The following is a 20,490-nucleotide window of genomic DNA, read 5'->3' on the forward strand; positions in this document are numbered from 1 at the left end:
GACTCTCCTTGTTATACAGGTGACCGTGGTATCCCCACAATGACCCCCCTTTCTATCAATTGAGCAGGCTGGAAAATCTCAGTCCCATGTGGTCAATCTGTGGGCAAGTGTAACAGCATCCAAGATAGCGACAACCAACGAACTCAAAAGATCCCTGGCCATTGTCGCTCCCCGAAGGCCCCCCCAAGTGTAGAATGTCCTCCCCCGGTGTAAGCTCTTACTTGTCCTGCTGGCTCAACTCCTGGCCTCATATGATATCATCTCCACATGGCATGTGTATGACATCACACACCATGTGGTGGTGCTTGCAGTCATGACACTTAGGCCTCAATTCACTAAGATCATGCTAGAGATAATAAGGCAAGAGAAAACTTACCTCCACACGTGAAAGAGTTATCTTACCTCTTCATTCCATAAGTTACCTCTCCTGTAGTTAAGTTACCTCCTCTGTAGTTAATTTACCTCCTCTGTAGTTAATTTCACATGCAGCTAATTAACAGCTTGTCTTTAACTTTGGAGTTATTTTACGGATTGGAGAGTTAACTTAAAGACAGAAGATTTAACTTTAGGCTTGCCTGAGGTAAAATGTTTCCTGAATACTACATGCCTTATCACCATGGTAACAACTCTAGAAGAGTTATTAAAGACAGGAGATAAGTTTAGTGAATTGAGGCCATAGTCACAAAGGGGTGACTGCAGATGAGTCCGAGAGTTGCACCAGCGGGACAGGTGAGAAGTTGCACAGTTCTGATTTACATCAGATTCGACCAGAGAGAGGATATGCCTCAGCGTCAATCGGCCACTACATCGCCTGATGGCTCGATTGATAAGATCCAACCTGTCCGATACCCCGCCGGATCGATAGTGCGCTCAATACCGGCGGGGACAACAATGGGCATAAACGAGCGGCTGATTAGCCGCTCCCGCGGGGACGAGCGGCAATCGATCCGCGGGGACGAGCGGGGATGTGCCGGCATCGAGCCGCTGGCTCATTCCGGCGCATAAAATGTGCCGTGTATGCCCGGCATTACCCAAGTCACAGGATGTCGTCTGCTCCCTGTTGTCATCCTTCCCTTCTCCACTCAGCACAATCCATACTGTTCAATGGTGGCCAAAAAGCATTAGTGAACAGCGCTCTTTCTTTCCGTTAGGAGCTCCTGTGCACAAGCTAGATGCTCAGGCAAGGTGGCCTTTTAGCAAACAAGTTTATTCCAGTGTGTGCACATAGCTTTAGAAAAGAAGTATGAGAATAGGTGCAATAATCTTACAGTTTAGATGCAGAGAGGCACAGAGTAACAGCTTATACTGTACATACTGGAGGTAGCAGAGATCAGCACACACTGCAGCTAGTTTACTATCAGTACAGGCACAGAGTAACAGCTTATACTGTAAATGCTGTGGGCAGCAGAGATCAGCACACACTGCAGCTAGGTTACTATCAGAACAGGCACAGAGTAAAAGCTTATACTGCACATTCTGGGGGCAGCAGAGATCAGCACACGCTGCAACTAGTTTACAATCAGTATAGAAACAGAGTAACAGCTTATACTGTACATACTGGAGGCAGCAGAGGTCAGCACACACTGCAGCTAGTTTACAATCAGTATAGAAACATAGTAAAAGCTTATTCTGTACATACTGGGGGCAGCAGAGATCAGCACACACTGACATATCACACAACGTGTATAGCTATATCTGGATGCAGTACGTTACAGGTTAACACACAGATGTCAAAGAGCAACACGCAGGTGTGAAGAAATCCCATTTTTCTCGTAGGAGCAGAAAGAAGAACTGTAAAGGAATTTCCTACAATAAAGTCTGAGCATCGCTGGTTGGAAAGCCGGGCTGTAAGAGAATAGCAGATGTGCGTAGCTGTCTAACAGGCGCTGCCAAACAATAACACATCATTAAAAGAGAAGGTATGTTTGACCGCAGAGACGCCGCGATACGGCCTGCAGTTTCAATCTGCTCGGTTTACAGGACGCCGGAGATTACCGCTAATGAAACGCGGCTCCTAAGGAACAGAAATAACCGGGGGACCGGCCTTCCCAGTGACAAAACCCGACCAGGCTGCAGCATCCAACTCTCCCGGTTACCCTCTTCCCAGTAACGGGACTTAGAGTCTGAAACCAAATTTAAAAACTTGTTTTTGCCTGTTATTTAAGTTAAAGGGGAACTTCAGCCTAAACAAACATACTTCATTTAGTTACATTATTTATGTTAATTAAAATAGATAGGTAATATCATCTCTTACCCACCCCGTTTTAAAACAGGCAAATGTTTGTAATTTCAAGGGGGCAGACATCTTTTTGGTTGAAAGGAGGTGACAGGGAGCATGAGACACAGTTCCAACTGTCCTGTGCCCTGATCACCCCTCCCAGCTGCGTGTGCTAGGCTTCAAATCTCAAATTCAAAAAAAAAAAAAAAAATTGCACCAAAACAACAGGAGAACATCAGAAATCCCATCATGCTTTGCACAGCATCAGGGGAAAAATGCCAAGGCAGTTTTTTTCTGTGCAGCTAAAAATGAAGCTTAGGTAAGAAAAACAAAGTTCTGATGCTGTAAATCTGTTAAAGAAACACCAAGCCTTTTCAGTGCTGCTGAGTAGATTTTTAGTTTGGAGGTTCATGTTAAGGTATATAGCCGGTGTTAAATCGCTGCATCCCCACGGCAGAACATGGGTTTTATACCCCCCAAATCCTGGGGCAAAAACCCAGGAGCGCATCCTGGTAGAGGCAGAGCTTTCTGCTGTAGCTCTGCCTCTACTCTTGTCAATCCCCGTCTCTCCCCGCCCCTCTCAGTCTTCTTTCACTGAGAGGGGCGGGGAGAGGAGGAGATCAGCAGAGGATTGACACTAATGGAGGCAGCGCTACAGCACAAAGCTCTGCCTCCCCGGGCAGCAAAATCCACGACTTTGAAAGTCGTGGATTTTTAACCCGGGATTTGGTGGTTATAAAACCCTCGTTTTTTTAAAGGTAATTCCTTTAAATGTGTTTTATTTCACAATTAAAGAAAAACATTTCTTTGTTACACCTGATACAAATCCTGCAATAAATCTGCTGTCTATCTACTTCCTGCGTTTCAAAATAGAAATCCTTATCTGCACAAATGACCAAATTCTGATTTAAACCAATTAGGAATTGTTCAAAAATATAAATAAATAATTTAGATACTTCCCTAAGCAGAGGGAAGGCTCTGGGTCTTGCCTCCCCGTTCGACTCCCCTGCCGCGGGGAACTTCGCAAGTCGAGACCTCCAGAAGACAGGTGGCTCCATACTGCGCATGCGTGAGTGCACAAGAGGGGGCGCTTGTGCGTGCCAGCGGCCCGAAGACTTCCAAAGAATCCTTCGGCGGCAGAGAGAGTGCAGCAATTTACCAAAATAGTTGAATGCTGCTACAGGGGATCCTGTGCTGCAACGGGGACTGAGAGAGGAGAGGGAAGGCTCATCAAGATCCAGAGCCCTCCCTCTCCTTAAAGTGGATCCAAGATGAAAAACTATAACAAGTAACTTGTATATATATCTTATCTAAAGTTTAGCTGCAAATTATGATTATGTTTTCCTGTGATACAATGAGGGCAGCCATGTTCTGCTTGTGATCATTACACACAGACAAGATGCTCTGCATCTCCAGCCCTCAGCCTGTGAAAACTTCACTCCACTCTGCTATTGAAATCTTTGGCTAGTAACACCTCCTCCTCCTCCTGCCCAGACTGAGCTCCCATGAGCCCTTGCTACTGTCTGAAAATGCCAAGGCACTCTGAAAAGCTGTGGGCGAGGCTTGTTTAGTTTATGGGGAATTAGAGTATTAAAACAAAAAAGTATTTGGCTTGAGGAATGCCCTATAAACGATGTGAAAGGAACACAATTATGCAACGAGTAAAAGTTCATCTCGGATCCACTTTAAAGGGACACTGTAGGGGGGGGTCGGGGGAAAATGAGTTGAACTTACCCAGGGCTTCTAATGGTCCCCCGCAGGCATCCTGTGCCCGCGCAGCCATTCACAGATGCTCCGGCCCCGCCTCCGGTTCACTTCTGGAATTTCAGACTTTAAAGTCTGAAAACCACTGCGCCTGCGTTGCCGTGTCCTCGATCCCGCTGATGTCACCAGGAGCATACTGCGCAGGCCCAGTATGGTCTGTGTCTGCGCAGTACCCTCCTGTTGACATCAGCGGGATTGAGGACATGGAAACGCAGGCGCAGTGGTTTTCAGACTTTAAAGTCTAAAATTCCAGAAGTGAACCAGAGGCGGGGCCAGAGCATTGGGGAGTGGCTGCGCGGGCACAGGATGTCTGCGGGGGACCGTTAGAAGCCCCGGGTAAGTTCAACTCATTTTCCCCCGACCCCCCTACAGTATCCCTTTAAGTATCTGGCTTAAAAAAAAAAAAAAAAAAAAAAAAAAAACACAATTCACATTAAGATCTCCTAAACGCACAACAAAGTGCCAATTCCCGCATGTGATAATATGCCTGAAGATTAGCAGGAACAATGCAGGAGTAATTGGCCAATGCTTACTGTTGCATCATGTCACAAATGACTCACAAATTGTGCTCTTATTACCATGTGCAAAAATAGCCCCTCCTGCGAGTCAGAGCGCGAGGAATCCTTTTCTGCAGCTAATGACTGTTCATACATGTCTGAACATTACTGAGGCAGCGGGCAGACTTGTAAATGTCACAGCTTAAATGTCACCAGGAAATTAAAACTAACTAACCATGAGATAAGCAATTCCTTCTCCTACAAGGTACTACAAGCCAGGCTCTTATGCCCGAGACCCACTGCAAGCGCTTTTACAGCTGTCTGCACTGCGTTTTAAAGCGGACCTGAACTCAGAACTTCCTCTCTGCTCTAAAAGATAATAACCTTTAAAGAAAACCTGTAATTAAAAAAACCTCCCCTGGGGGGTACTCACCTCGGGTGGGGGAAGCCTCCAGATCCTATTGAGGCTTCCCCCATCCTCCTGTGTCCCACGGCGGTCTCACTGTGCCCCTCTGAACAGCAAGGATGTAAATATTTACCTTCCCGGCTCCAGCGCAGGCGCAGTATCGGCTCTCCGCTCTGAGATAGGCGGAAATAACCAATCGCTGTCGGCCCACTCTACTGCGCAGGCGCAAGTCTCCTGCACCTGCGTAGTAAAGCAGGTCCGTGCTGAGAGCTGCAACAGCGCCTCCGCACAGGAAGCATAGCTCTCACCAGTTTATGCAGGTACAGTACTGATAGTGTGCTCCTCTGTCCACATGTCTGTGCAGCCTGGAGGATGCTGTAGCATTGCAGCCATGCACAAGCAAGTCACAGATGACTGGCAATTCCCTCCAGTAATCAGGCAGCAGCTTACACAGGAAGCATAGCTCTCACCAGTTAATGCAGGTACAGTACTGATAGTGTGCTCCTCTGTCCACATGTCTGTGCAGCCTGGAGGATGCTGTAGCATTGCAGCCATGCACAAGCAAGTCACAGATGACTGGCAATTCCCTCCAGTAATCAGGCAGCAGCTTACACAGGAAGCATAGCTCTCACCAGTTAATGCAGGTACAGTACTGATAGTGTGCTCTTCTGTCCACATGTCTGTGCAGCCTGGAGGATGCTGTAGCATTGCAGCCATGCACAATTAAGTCACAGATGACAGGCAATTCCCTCAGTAATCAGGCAGCAGCTTACACAGGAAGCATAGCTCTCACCAGTTAATGCAGAGACTGTACTGATAGTGTGCTCCTCTGTCCACATGTCTGTGCAGCCTGGAGGATGTTTGCATAAGTAAGTCACACATGACGGGCAATTCCCTCCAGTAATCACACAACAGCTTACACAGGAAGCATAAGTATCATTAGCAGATGCAGCTTGTGGTCAAGCCCTTTCCCTGGCCGATGCCCAGAGCAGAATGCAGATAGAAAGCTACAAGGGGCTACCAAAAGTTCATGGGTCTCCAACTGACGAATGCGTCTATACCAGGCGTTACTCCCATAGACGTTTAATAGCGCTTAGCCGGGACCTGGACATTAAAGATGGCCATACAGCTGTACGGTCCGTTTGTTTCCATCATTTTATACAATCGAGAGAGTGTTCCGGCAAGCCCAATCGCTGAAAAGTGGCCAATGTATCGAACTGACCAGTTTAGTCGATCAAGCAGGATGCAAGATAATCGGTCAATCACAAAGGAGTCGGCTACTGGTCAAGTAAATCGATCAACTGAATCGTTTTTTGCATTCAGAGCATGGACACACAACATCGGTCAGTTTGAATGTGAATTGCGTAGGATATCACTTGTAGTGTCTATGCCGCTAGTCCATCAACCATACTGAAATCCCTCGCTTAATGAAGTCAATCGCTTTGTGGATTGAATCAGAATTGCTAGGTGTATGGGCTACCTTTAGTTTACTATACCTAAAGTACTACTATAGCAGAGTTTACTATAACTACTGTATTATAGACGACCTGTGTGGTTCTTTTGGGGGTTATTGTTTTAGAGATGAATACCTTTCCCTGTCCCCGGGTCCCAATGAATTCTTTCCTCGGTTTTCAGCACAGACGCGGGATTAGTGCTACGTGGAAATGGTCACATAGTGATTCAGCGTTGGGAGCTGCGATTTGCTGCACCAGTAGAGGCACAATGCTGTGCTTTGCAGAGACAGAGGGAAGCCAGCGACAGAGGCGAGCGGAGAGGTGTGAGCAGCGGGGAGCTGTAGTGTTAGGTTACGTGGTGTCAGCAGTCTGCCGGCAGTGCAGGCCGCAGGTCAGGCCTCCACTGTTAGAATACATCAGCAGCGTGTCAGCGGTATACAGGGCAGATCCGTCTGCTGGCTGCACATTATCTGCCATGAAGCTGCTGTCCGCAGCAACCAGATTCCGTGCTGCAGTTTATCACCCGTCCGCTTCCTGACATATCATTCCTTCTTATGCTTCACTTGCTGAGTGGTCTATATTACAATGTACTACAAATATTGCAGGTTCTCCAGCCTCCTTACAGTACCAAGAGTTGCCAGAATTCGGTTCATGTTGCTCTTAACAACTCACTGCTCACCCAACAAACGGTGGAAATGAAACCCCATCACATGATCTGGCCTGAGCGCTGAGGTCATCGCAAGGCTAGCAGTTTCATTATTATCAAAACGGACCTTAAAACCGTGACCAAGAATTGAACTTTATCCCAATCAGTAGCTGATACCCCCTTTTACATGAGAAATCTATTCCTATTCACAAACAGACCATCAGGGGGCGCTGTATGGCTGATATTGTGGTGAAACCCCTCCCACAAGAAGCTCTAAGGACCATGGTCCTGGCAGTTTCCTGTCTGTGAACCTTGTTGCATTGTGGGAAATAGCTGTTTACGGCTGTTTCCAAATGCCAAAAAAAGCACACAGCAGCTACATCACCTGCCAGCAGTAAAAATGTCACCATGCAATAAATGTCAGAATGTAAATCAGGGATTTAAAAGATATTACAATGGGCAAACACTGACTAAATAATTTATACATAATTCTTGTAAAAATGAAGCACTTTTTATATTACATTATTTTTACTGGAGTTCCTCTTTAACTTCCTCTGACTAAAAGATAAGAAACATCATAATAACCTTTAAAGAAAAGCATTCCTTGGTTACAGCTGTTACAAATCCTGCAATTAATCTGTAGTGTGTCTACTTCCTGCTTTCATGGAAACAGACATAGGGTAAATATACAAATTAGCTGCTCTGCCATGGCAGAGGAAATTCCTGAGCTGACACAGCTGAGGGATCAAATTACAGTTGTGATTAGTCACAGATGAGGGGGAATTAGACAGGCTAAACTCTCTAAATACACACAGGGAGAATTTCTCTCTGTTTTCCTTCTGTCCTGTGCAAGAGTTCAGGTCCACTTTAAAGGACCCAGACTACTACAGGCCACACTCAACCTCCGTTCATTCTCCCTCCCTCCCCTGTCAATATTTAAGGGTGGGTGTGTCCCAGGTAGGAGGCAGGGTCAAGACAGCCGCGATTCTCAAGAGCATGGAGCGGGCCTGACAGTTTGATTACAGGACAACTTAAAGAGAAACCGTAACCAAGAATTGAACTTCATCCCAATCAGCAGCTGATACCCCCTTTCCCAGGAGAAATCTATTCCTTTTCACAAATGGATCATCAGGGGGCGCTGTATGACGGATATTGCGGTGAAACCCCTCCCACAGTGTGATGTAAGCGCCTCACAGCACTGAAGTACTGACATCACACTGAGGGAGCCTTGTTACATTGTGGGAAATAACAGCTGTTCCCAACTGCCAAAAAAGTAAGCAGCATCTCTTTCCACTGACATCACCTGCCAGCAGTAAAAATGTCACCATGTGATAAATGTCAGAATGTAGATCAGGGAGAGTAAAGATTTTACAATGAGCAAACACTGACTAAATCATTTATACATAATTATTGTAAAAATTAAGCACTTTTTATTACATTATTGTCACTGGAGTTCCTCTTTAAGTGAGAGGGATATTGAGGCTGCCATATTTTATTTCAACCACTTGCCGACCAGGGGTGATTTGCCTGATCTGTGCTGCGTGGGCTCTCCAGCCCGCAGCACAGATCAGTATTATGCCAGGGCGATCAGACTTCCCCCCCTTTTTTCCTCACTAGGGGGATGTCCTGCCGGGGGGGGGTCTGATCGCCGCCGGCCATCTGCGTTTTGCGGGAGGGGGCTCCTCAAAGCCCCCCTCCGCAGCCATTTCCGCCCTCTGCCTCCTTACCTCCCTCCCTCTCTCCGTAATGCGCAGGACGGAGTTCCGTCCTGCGCATTAAAGGATAGGCTTCCGCCTATCAGATGCCGGCGATCCCTGGCCAATCAGAGGCCGGGGATCGCCGATCTGCCCTACGGCGCTGGGGGGATTTCTTCAGTGGGGATTTCTTCCCCGCATGTTTACATTTTGCCGGCGAGCCGCGATCGGCGGCTCTCCGGCTGTTCACGGAGACACCCTCCGTGAACTGACATGGAAAGGCCGCTCGATCGAGCGGCCGTTTCCAGGGTAACCCGCAGACGACCAGTTTACGCCGATCGGCGTTAGCTGGTCGTCAAGAGGTTAAACATTACCAGTTGTCTGGCAGCTCTGCTGAGCTCTTTGGCTGCAGTAATGTCTGAATCACACACCTGAAACAAGCATGCAGCTAATCCAGTCAGACTTCAGTCAGAGCACCTGATCTGCATGCTTGTTCAGGGTCTATGGCTTAACCACCCTGGCGTTCTGATTAAATCGCCAGGGTGGCTGCGGGAGGGTTTTTTTTTAATTAAAAAAAAACTATTTCATGCAGCCAACTGAAAGTTGGCTGCATGAAAGCCCACTAGAGGGCGCTCCGGAGGCGATCTTCTGATCGCCTCCGGCGGCAAGAAATAACACGGAAGGCCGCAATGAGCGGCCCTCCGTGTTTCGGTTCCCTCATCGCCATGGCGACGAGCGGAGTGACGTCATGGACGTCAGCCGACGTCCTGACGTCTGCCGCCTCCGATCCAGCCCTTAGCGCTGGCCGGAACTGTTTGTTCCGGCTACGCTGGGCTCGGGCGGCTGGGGGGACCCTCTTTCGCCGCTGCACGCGGCGGATCGCCGCGCTGCAGCGGCGATCAGGCAGCACACGCGGCTGGCAAAGTGCCGGCTGCGTGTGCTGCACTTTATTTGGTGAAAATCGGCCCAGCAGGGCCTGAGCGGCAGCCTCTGGCGGTGTTGGACGAGCTGAGCTCGTCCAGACCGCTCAGCAGGTTAAAGGAGTCATCAGGCATAATCATCCCTAAACAGTAATGCAGGCCTAGGTTTCCTCTCGCTGAGACTGCACTGTTGTAGGACACCCACATGCTTTCAGTGTGTAGCCTCACCCCGCCCACTTCTATGCCCCCCAGCGACTCTCCTCCACATCTCAACAAGTCTCATCCTGCATCTAGGTCATGCCTGGTAATTAAAGGATGTGTAACAGTACTGCTGCCAGAAAGCAGAGCCTAACCCAGTGATCTGCAAACTTGTAGTTCCTTAACAGCTGGAGAGCCAAGTCCCACAATGCATTTGCCTTTATGAATCATGACTGTGGCTGTCAGACTCCTGCAATGCAATGTGGGACTTGTAGTTCCTTAAAGTGATCCTTAAGTCGAAAAAAAATGAGTTTTACTCACCTGGGGCTTCCAATAGCCCTCTGCAGCTGTCCGGTGTACCGCCGTGTCCCTCCGATCCTCGTGTCCCCGCCGGCAGCCACTTCCGGTTTCGCCGTCAGGACCGGACAGGCTGCGCTCTCTATGCTGCTATAGCATGAAGCAAATAGCAGCATAGGGGGCGCGAATTGTGGCTGGGAACGCGAAGAATCACTCGCTTTCCCAGCCTGTCGGGTCCTGATGGCGAAACCGGAAGTGGCTGCCGGCGGGACACGAGGATAGGAGGGAAACGGCGAGGGCACCGGACAGCTGCAGGGGGCTATTGGAAGCCCCAGGTGAGTAAAACTTTTTTTTCCTGGACTTAAGGTTCGCTTTAAAGCAGTAGGATTAGCCATACTATGCCAGGGGGGAAAAAAACACATATGTAAATAAATACTGTATCTACTTATATAACGCATGTATTGTACTGTCCACGTTTTGATTTCAGTGAATGATATATAGTAAATGAAAAGAATTCTGTTCCTGGTAGGGGCCATGTCTTTTGCCCACAGTTTAGGCTAAATCCTGATGTCATTTCTGCCCTTTACTTTTTTTTTCTTTTCTCCTCCAATCGCTGAGTCACCTCAGCCTTGCTTGTAAACACAAGTTAGCAGGAGATCGTGTTTCAGATAAGCAGCTAGGCAAGGAAATCAATGGAAGAGGAGGAATATGTTATAGATAAAAAGAACCCCCAGCATACAACTGTTTGGCACTATTAAAGGGCCAGTGCTCCTTAAGTATGTGATAACTCCAAACCATAACAGCAGAAAAAGTTTTTAAAGTTTTGACTGCAGGATTAGCATCTTTATCACTCAGTACACTCAGACCAGTTGCTGTTGAAATTTGATTTTTATGGTGACGATACCGCTTTAACAGCTGGAGAGCCAGGTTTGCAGATCACTGGCCTAACCTGAAGCTAATGCTGGGAATACACAACAAATTTTTCTTTTTGGGCAAGTAGATAGCTCAATAGATAATCTCCGACAGGACCGATCTGATTAGGATTGTTTTTCTGATCGAGTATCTCATAGAAGTGAATGGAAATCAATTGGGAAAACGATCAGAAAAAACAATTGGAGAGTTGATTGGCCAGTAAATCTGCCAAAAAACGTGTGTATTCCCAGCATAAATCATTGGGAGAGATCATTTGCACATATAAAGTATTCGCTCCAGGGATAATTATATATAAGAATATTAAGGGCTCGTTTCCACTATCGCGAATCTGCATGCGTCCAACGCATGCAGATCCGCACATGTAATACAAGTGGATGGGCCTGTTTCCACTGTAGCGTTGTTGAGGTGCGTTTTTTTCAGCGTGAAAAAAACGCACAAAAGAGCCAACAATTTCGCCTGCGTCGGGAATCCGTGCGAATCGCCGCTAATGTATTTAATAGTAAAAACGCATGCGTTTGTTACATGCGTTTTTACCCGCGATTTCGCGTGCGATTTCGCACCTTTTTCAATTTTATTTAGCCCTGGCAGTGTCATGGTTAATTTCGCATGGCACCCTGCCATGCGAAATCGCGGGTAAAAACGCATGTTGAAACGCATCCGCATGCATTTTTACAAGCGTCGGAATGCGGCCGAAATCGCGTCGCAACAGTGGAAACAAGCCCTGACTGTTCCTGAGTTTTCACTTACTGCTAAGCATTAGGTCAATGAGATGCAAATAATTCTGAGCGGATGCAGAACTGTGCAAGTTTTTAATGCACATTTGCAGCTTAAAAATGGGACAATTGAAGCCCACCAAGATGGAATTAGATTGATCAATTTTGAAGCTGCATACATTTGTCTAATCCTACATCAATTCAGAATCCATCCATGGATCCATTGACCATCCATTTGAAGCATGTACTCTCGAGTATGCCAGTCATTCGCTGAAATAGGTCAATATGGAGTTCATTGCTGACTTACTACTATAAAAGGCTGGTGTCTTTGCTGTAATCTTTAACCTCTGGCTTTAATACTTTCTATACAACTTATTATGCAGTTCACATAAACTTTCTACACAGTAATACCCACTTATAGTAAACTAGGGTCCTGGCCAAATATTTGACTATAGATTTGAGATACAGTATATATTATTACAGGAACGGACTGAATTTACTATGGCCAGAGATTTACTATAACCAGGTTCTACTGTATTGGTATAGTTGAAGGGGTTCTCTGGGGGGGGCACTAGGCTAGCTAGGACAAGTGTCCAGCTCCCCCCCCCCCCCCCGATTGCCTGCGATCCCCCCCTTAATACATTACCCAGCCTGGATCCAGCGATCGCGCAGCCTCCCTGCGCAGCTTTGGTCTCTCTATGGGGAGAATCGGGCTTTCGCGTGACGTCGGCAACGTCAATCGCACTGGCGTCCCTGTGGCTGTCCTGCGCATGCGCAGTACACATACCACGTGCTAGTACTTGTACAGCGTATGCGCAGGATAGCGATGGGAGCATGGACGCGCACAACCAGGGCCACAAAGACGCACTGGCTTAAAACTGAGCCACGGCCGGGGACCAGATGATTGGCTAAGGGCTCTTTCACACCAGAGCCCACTTCTGGCGTTTTAACGCAAAATCTATACTTTGCGTTAACCAAGGTAAAAGGAAAGTCCATAGACTTTCCTTTTACCTTTCACACCCGACGCTGCGTTTCGATATGTTGCGGTACGACGCATCCCGGCGCATTTTATCGCCAGGAATTGCCGTTTCCCCTTCGGGGTAATTAACTACTACCGCCGCTACTCAGCGTCGCACCGGAGTTTCCGACGACACGCCGCAACGCGTGCAGGAGCCGTTCTCTTGCACGCTTTTGGTGTGTAACGGGCCTGATGACAGCGAGGACCCAAGACGTGCAGGGGGCTGGTGGGAGCCCCAGGTAAGTGAAGCTTTATTTTCTGGAAGATTCCCTTTAAAGTGGACCAGAACATTTGCACATCTAATTCTCCCTCATTTTTGACTAATCACAACTGTGATTTGATCTCTCAGCTGTGTCAGCTCAGGTCCCTCTGCAGAGCAACTAATTTGTACACACAGGATGTTAACCCTATATCTGCTTCCATGAAAGCAGGACGTAGACACACTGTAGATTTATTGTAGGATTTCTATCAGCTGTAACAAAGAAATGTTTTTCTTTAACCACTTCCCAACTGAGGGGTTTTACCCCTTGACCACCAGAGCAATTTTCACCTTTCAGCGCTCCTTCCATTCATTTGTCTATAACTTTATCATTATTTATCACAATGAAATGAACTATATCTTGTTTTTTTCGACACCAATTAGGCTTTTTTTAGGTGGGACATTATGCCAATAATTATTTTATTCTAAATGTGTTTTAATGGGAAAATAGGAAAAAAATGTATTATTTTTCAGTTTTCGGCCTTTATAGTTTTCAAATAATGCATGCTACTGTAATTAAAACCCATGAAATGCATTTGCCCATTTGTCCCGGTTATAAAACCGTTTAAATTATGTCCCTATCACAATGTTTGGCGCCAATATTTTAATTGGAATTAAGGTGCATTTTTTTCAGTTTTGCGTCCATCCCTAATTACAAGCCCATAGTTTATAAAGTAACAGTGTTATACCCTCTTGACATAAATATTTAAAAAGTTCAGTCCCTAAGGTAACTATTTATGTATTTTTTTTAATTGTAATTTTTTTTTTTAAATTACAAAAAAATAAAATAAAAAAAAAATGTGGAGTGTGGGAGGTAAGGAGTTAATTTTTTGTGTAAAACTAATTTATTTGTATGTAAAAAATGCTTTAGGGTGTGGTTTTACTATTTGGCCACAAGATGGCAACAGTAACTTTGTTTAATGCGACCTGCAAGCATCCTTCCGGACGCTTGCAGGAAGTACTAGGAGGCTGAGAAAGTTTTTTCCCCCCCACAATAATCGCGCTGCTTATCGGAGAAGCAGCGGATCATTGCGGGGCTTAGATCAACGAACGGGAATGGATTTTCCCGTTCATTGATCTCCGGGCGAGCGGCCGGCGGCGTGTTTACGAGCGGGAGTGTGCGCTAAAACGAGCGGGAGCGCGGGCAGTGGCAGGAGCGCGGAAATTACGGATTTCTCCTTCCCTGGGGGTGAAAGGATGGAAGAAGGGACGGAGAAATTCGTACGCGTGGGGGTAAAGTGTTTAAAGAAACCAGGGCTGTGGAGTCAGAGTCAAAGCAATTTTGGGTACCTGGAGTCGGAGGTTTCAAAAACTGAGTAGTTGGATGATTTTTGTCCCGACCCCACAGCCCTGACCCAAACATACAGATTACAAGCGTATGTTTTGTACATGCTCCATACACAGACAGGTACATCCCATACTCAGCTACAGTTCTGATCTTATATCTGACAAACTCATTCAGGGGCTGGTCTGCTTGATGGGACCCAGAAGGAGACCTCACAGGGAAATCCCGCTGACGTGATTGGGCATGTTTCAGATAAGTAAACTACACCCGCACTATCCGGCCAATTACAACGCTTCGTGCTGTAGAGGGTGCCGTGATTGGAGAACTGTTCCCTTTAAAAGTGGGATAAAACTGACACAACATTCAATAAAATGTGATTACCTACTTTTATTACCCATACAGTTATATTTGCTTTTGTGCACAAGTAATATTGTCTGTCTACAAATTCCCAAAGAACAGTTTATATGCTCTGTGAGCGACCATTGCATTTTATTGCATAGCTGTTGCAATTATTTATTAAAATCTACCTAGTGATCACTTTCTTTCTGCCTCTCAGCTCAGTTTTGTCAGTTTGATAATGTTTACCCATTGTATCTGACAAAGCTGCCCACTGACATCAGAAGCTGCCCACTGACGCAAGTAGCATTCCACTGAAGAAAAGTGCTGTGTTTAACTGTTTTAATGCTGGTCTGCTACAATTTTTTGTGGTAGTAGATTTCATGCTGTAAATAAACTTTTAGAGCAAAGAGGATATTCTGAGCTTCATTCCACTTTAAGGTTTCCTGCTGGGTGCCCTCAAGTAGACTAGCGCCATTTTTTAAAATAGGTTTACAGTAGCTAGGAGTTGAGATGGTGAAGGAGATGGAAATAATTGAAACTGGCATGAAAATTGTGTGAATACCCGTACCGACATGTGAGCACAGATAACAGGCTTTCCTGCTAGTATGTATTATCTGTATCCAATCACTGTACATGCCTCTTTATGTAAAACATATTGTCTATTATGCTGTACTATGGTGTGTATCACATATTACACAATAAAAGCAATAAATTACCATTTATTAGCTAACTAAAAATGAATAAAAATAAGCAAGCTTTCGGCCTTGCAGCCTTTGTCGGGCTTATATCCTGTTAGTTTGCAAGCTGGTGGTACAGACAGCTATATACATGCAACATCAAAAGGGAAAACAGATATTTTTTTCAAGCATAAATACATGTCATTAAGATGCCTTAATTCAAACAGACCATCTCAATGGGGTCAGAGGTTGTTAGGTAAGATAAGGATCCTTGTTTACTCCATGAGCACAGACCTGGGATTAGGATTGACCCAGAGGTATCGTAAATTCTTAGTTCACAAGTTCAGATACAATGGCTGAGAAAGTTCAAATATCATCAGCCTCATACCAATATATCCTTATCTTACCTAACAACCTCTAACCCCATTGAGATGGTCTGTTTGAATTAAGGCATCTTAATGACGTATTTGTGCTTGGGAAAAATATCTGTTTTCCCTTTTGATGTTGCATGTATAAAGCTGTCTGTACCACCAGCCTGCAAACTAACAGGATGTAAGCCCGACGAAGGCTGCAAGGCCGAAAGCTTGCTTATTTTTATTCAATTTTAGTTAGCCAATAAATGGTATCATCCTGATTTAAAACTTCTTGCTTTTACTGATGGCTAACACGGTACAATACCCTACTGCTACTATATTACACAATGGGCTCTATTCACAAACAGGCAAAAACACCGCAAAATTTTACCGCTATATTTCTGCCAGCGGTAAACTCCGCATTTTTTCCACATTCACTTATATTTTCCGCATGTTTTCCGCATGCGGGAAAAAAGATGCGAAAACAGCCATTATTCATGCGGGAATCATGCGGTAAAAAGGTCGCATGAAAAAGTGTTTAAAAAAAAAAATTAAAGTCCACAGCCCTTAAAGCGGACCCAAACCAAAATTTTTTTTAATTAAAAATATTTAGTTGCCCCACTCTGACACATACAAAGATAAATAAACACTCCTTCAAGACTATGAGCATTTCAGTGCATGCTTTTCACCCTCCTCTTTCCATAACTAGGGTTATACTGGGGGCAGCCATTAGCAATTCCTCCATTGCCGGACACCATCTACTCCACCAGTTTGCCGGATTTTTCCCGGCAATTTGAAAGGAAGGGAGGGGTTCCTCAAATAAATGTTAAATATTTTATATTTGTCATCATGCAGCTGAAAAAAGGCTGCAATTTATTATTATAATTTAGAAAATAGATTTTATTTCTGAAATCTTGTATTTTTAATTTGGGTCCACTTTTAACCTCCACACTTCATTAAAGTCAATGGGATGCGGAATATATCACCTACTATTTGTAGGTGATAATAAAAAATAAATAAATCGGTAAATAACGACGAAATGATGCGCCTGAACAGTTTTGAGAATTGAATTTTTTATTGCGGAAAATACCGACTTTTGCGGAATTTTTTCCGCATGAATACATGCGGAACATTTTGAGAATTTCAACTTGACGGTATTTTGGTCGCAAACTTCCCGCATGTGCTACCGCATGCGGGAAGTCTTTGAGAATAGAGCCCATTGTCGCAGAAGATCCTGGCGCTATACAAATCAATAAGGTATAGAGAGAAGGTTCACACACGTCACATATGGAGAGAGCATGTATGTACATAACAGACACGCGTGTGGGGACTTCCTCACAAAAACAAGACATACTGTACATGAGGTGAATAGCCAGGCCACTCACATACATGTACATTACAGAGCACAGACATGTATGTACAGGCCTCACACAGATGTGATATGACATACATGTGGTACACATCACACTGGCTTCACATGTGACATGTATGTGGGTACAGACTAACTCAGACTCCACACACACGGAAAATCTACAACACTCGACATGTAGACATACCACAAGTCTCACATATATATGTACAGTACAGAGGGGCATGGGCTCTCCTGACACACATATACAGCCCTCATGTACGACATGTATGTAGCGTTCAAGCTCTTCTCACATACATGTAAAACAGGCCACACACACACACACACAACATGTATGTAGAGGACAGAGTAACTTGGGCTCTCTACACACGTCATGTATGTATATATAGCCAGCATCATACATGTACAATAAGCCTTACACATTTGACATGTATGTACAGCAGGCCTCGCAAACATGACATGTATGTACAGCAGGATCAGATGACATGTATGTACTGTAGGCCTCACATGACATATATGGACAGCAGGATGACATGTATGTACAGTGTATGTACAGCAGGCCTCACACATGACATATGTACAGTAGGATGACATGTATGTACAGCAGGCCTCTCACATGACATGTATGTACAGCAGGATGACATGTATGTACTGTAGGCCTCACACATTTGACATGTACGTACTGTAGGCCTCACACATTTGACATTTACTGTAGGCCTCACATATTTGACATGTATGTACTGGAGGACTCACACATTTGACATGTATGTATAGCAGGATGACATGTATGTACAGTAGGATGACATGTATGTACTGGAGGCCTCACACATTTGACATGTATGTACTGTAGGCATTACACATGACATGCATGTACAGCAGGATGACATGTATGTACTGTAGGCCTCCCATGACATTTATGTACAGTAGGATAACATGTATGTACAGCTGGATGACATGTATGTACAGTAGGCCTCACACATGACATATGTACAGTAGGATGACTTGTATGTACAGCAGGCCTCACATATGGCATGTATGTACAGCAGGATGACATGTATGTACTGTAGGCCTCCCATGACATTTATGTACAGTAGGATGACATTTATGTACAGCAGTCCTCTCACACGACATATGTACAGTAGGATGACATGTATGTACAGCAGGATGGCATGTATGTACAGCAGGCCTCACACATGACATATGCACAGTAGGATGACATGCATGTACAGCAGGATGGCATGCATGTACAGAAGGCCTCACACATGACATATGTACAGTAGGATGACATGTATGTACAGAAGGCCTCACACATGACATATTTACAGTAGGATGACATGTATGTATAGCAGGATGGCATGTACGTACAGAAGGCCTCACACATGATATATATGTACAGTCGGACGACATGTACATACAGAAGGCCTCACCCATCGCATATATGTACAGTCGGATGACATGTACGTACAGAAGGCCTCACACATGACATATGTACAGTAGGATGACATGTATGTACAGTAGGTCGACATGTATGTACAGCTGGATGACATGTATGTACAGTAGGCCTCACACATGACATATGTACAGTAGGATGACTTGTATGTACAGCAGGCCTCACATATGGCATGTATGTACAGCAGGATGACATGTATGTACTGTAGGCCTCCCATGACATTTATGTACAGTAGGATGACATTTATGTACAGCAGTCCTCTCACACGACATATGTACAGTAGGATGACATGTATGTACAGCAGGATGGCATGCATGTACAGAAGGCCTCACACATGACATATGTACAGTAGGATGACATGTATGTACAGAAGGCCTCACACATGACATATTTACAGTAGGATGACATGTATGTATAGCAGGATGGCATGTACGTACAGAAGGCCTCACACATGATATATATGTACAGTCGGACGACATGTACATACAGAAGGCCTCACCCATCGCATATATGTACAGTCGGATGACATGTACGTACAGAAGGCCTCACACATGATATATGTACAGTAGGATGACATGTATGTACAGCAGGATGGCATGTATGGACAGTAGGATGACATGTAGGTACAGAAGGCCTCACACATGACATATGTACAGTAGGATGACATGTATGTACAGCAGGATGGCATGTATGTACAGAAGGCCTCACACATCACATATATGTACAGTCGGATGACATGTATATACAGAAGGCCTCACACATGACATATATGTACAGTAGGATGACATGTGTACAGTAGGATGACATGTATGTACAGCAGGATGGCATGTACATACAGAAGGCCTCACACATCACATATATGTACAGTCGGATGACATGTACATACAGAAGGCCTCACACATGGCATATATGTACAGTAGGATGACATGTGTACAGTAGGATGACATGTATGTACAGCAGGATGGCATGTACGTACAGAAGGCCTCACACATCACCTATATGTACAGTCGGATGACATGTACATACAGAAGGCCTCACACATGACATATATGTACAGTAGGATGACATGTGTACAGTAGGATGACATGTATGTACAGAAGGCCTCACATGTATGTACAGTGTATGTATGGCAGGCCTCTCACATGACATATATGCACAGTGTATGTAGAGCAGGATGACCTGTATGTACAACGTATGTATGGCAGGCCTCTCATATGACATGTATGTATGGCAGGCCTCTCATATGACATGTATGTACAGCAGGGTGGCATGTATGTACAGTGTATGTATGGCAGGATGACCTGTATGTACGGCAGGCCTCACATGACATGTATATACAGCAGAGTGGCATGCATGTAGAGCAGGCCTCTCATATGACATGTATGTAGTGTATGTAGAGCAGGATGACATGTATGTACAGCAGGCCTCACATGACATGTATGTACAGCAGGATGGCATGTATGTACAGCAGGGTGGCATGTATGTACAGCAGGTCTCGCACACATGACATGTATGCATGTAGGGCAGGCCTCGCACATGCTGCAGGCGGGACACACACGAGGTGACTGGCGGTGACAGCGGGCGTCTCTCACCCCTTCATGACGGCGGCGGCTCCTCCTCCTCCCGGCTCTCCCCGCGCTCGGTGCTCCCCCCTCGCTCTCGGTCTCTCCGGGGCCTCCCCCACACTCTTCCGAATGGCGCGAAGGGCTCCCCGTGCCGGGAGATCGGTGCGCGCATGCGCAGAACGTCCTCCAGTCACAGCGGCGCAGGACCCCGCCCAGGGGCACCTCGTGCGTCTGCGCTCTGCGGCGCTGCCAATCGGATCCCTCTATTGGCGTAGTGGGCGGAGCCGGCTCCTCTACGCAGGCGCGTTCCCGGGGTGTGAGGCGGAGGAGGGCGTGTGCGCCTTCTTCCTTCTCTTCAGTGACGGCGGCGCTGGGTGAGGACGGGGAAGAGCTGTCCATTCATGGCTGCAGCTATCTATCTATGTGTGGTATAAG

At 45.8% G+C, this 20,490-nt stretch overlaps 1 protein-coding gene across 2 annotated transcripts in view; it reads right to left on the reverse strand.

The window, feature by feature from the left end:
- Nucleotides 1-20,247, reverse strand: part of NAA50 (N-alpha-acetyltransferase 50, NatE catalytic subunit) — a 48,269-nt gene extending 28,022 nt beyond the window's left edge. Inside the window, exon 1 of one of the 2 annotated variants that reach the window (XM_068266252.1) lies at nt 20,083-20,247. In XM_068266252.1, the coding sequence (XP_068122353.1) occupies nt 20,083-20,090 (8 nt within the window). In that variant the 5' untranslated portion in view covers nt 20,091-20,247. The remainder of the gene's footprint in view (nt 1-20,082) is intronic. The other variant, XM_068266251.1, reaches the window with a different exon arrangement.
- Nucleotides 20,248-20,490: the final 243 nt, after the last annotated feature.

Source organism: Hyperolius riggenbachi, chromosome 2 (assembly GCF_040937935.1).
Source record: "Hyperolius riggenbachi isolate aHypRig1 chromosome 2, aHypRig1.pri, whole genome shotgun sequence".
Lineage (NCBI taxonomy): Eukaryota > Metazoa > Chordata > Amphibia > Anura > Hyperoliidae > Hyperolius > Hyperolius riggenbachi.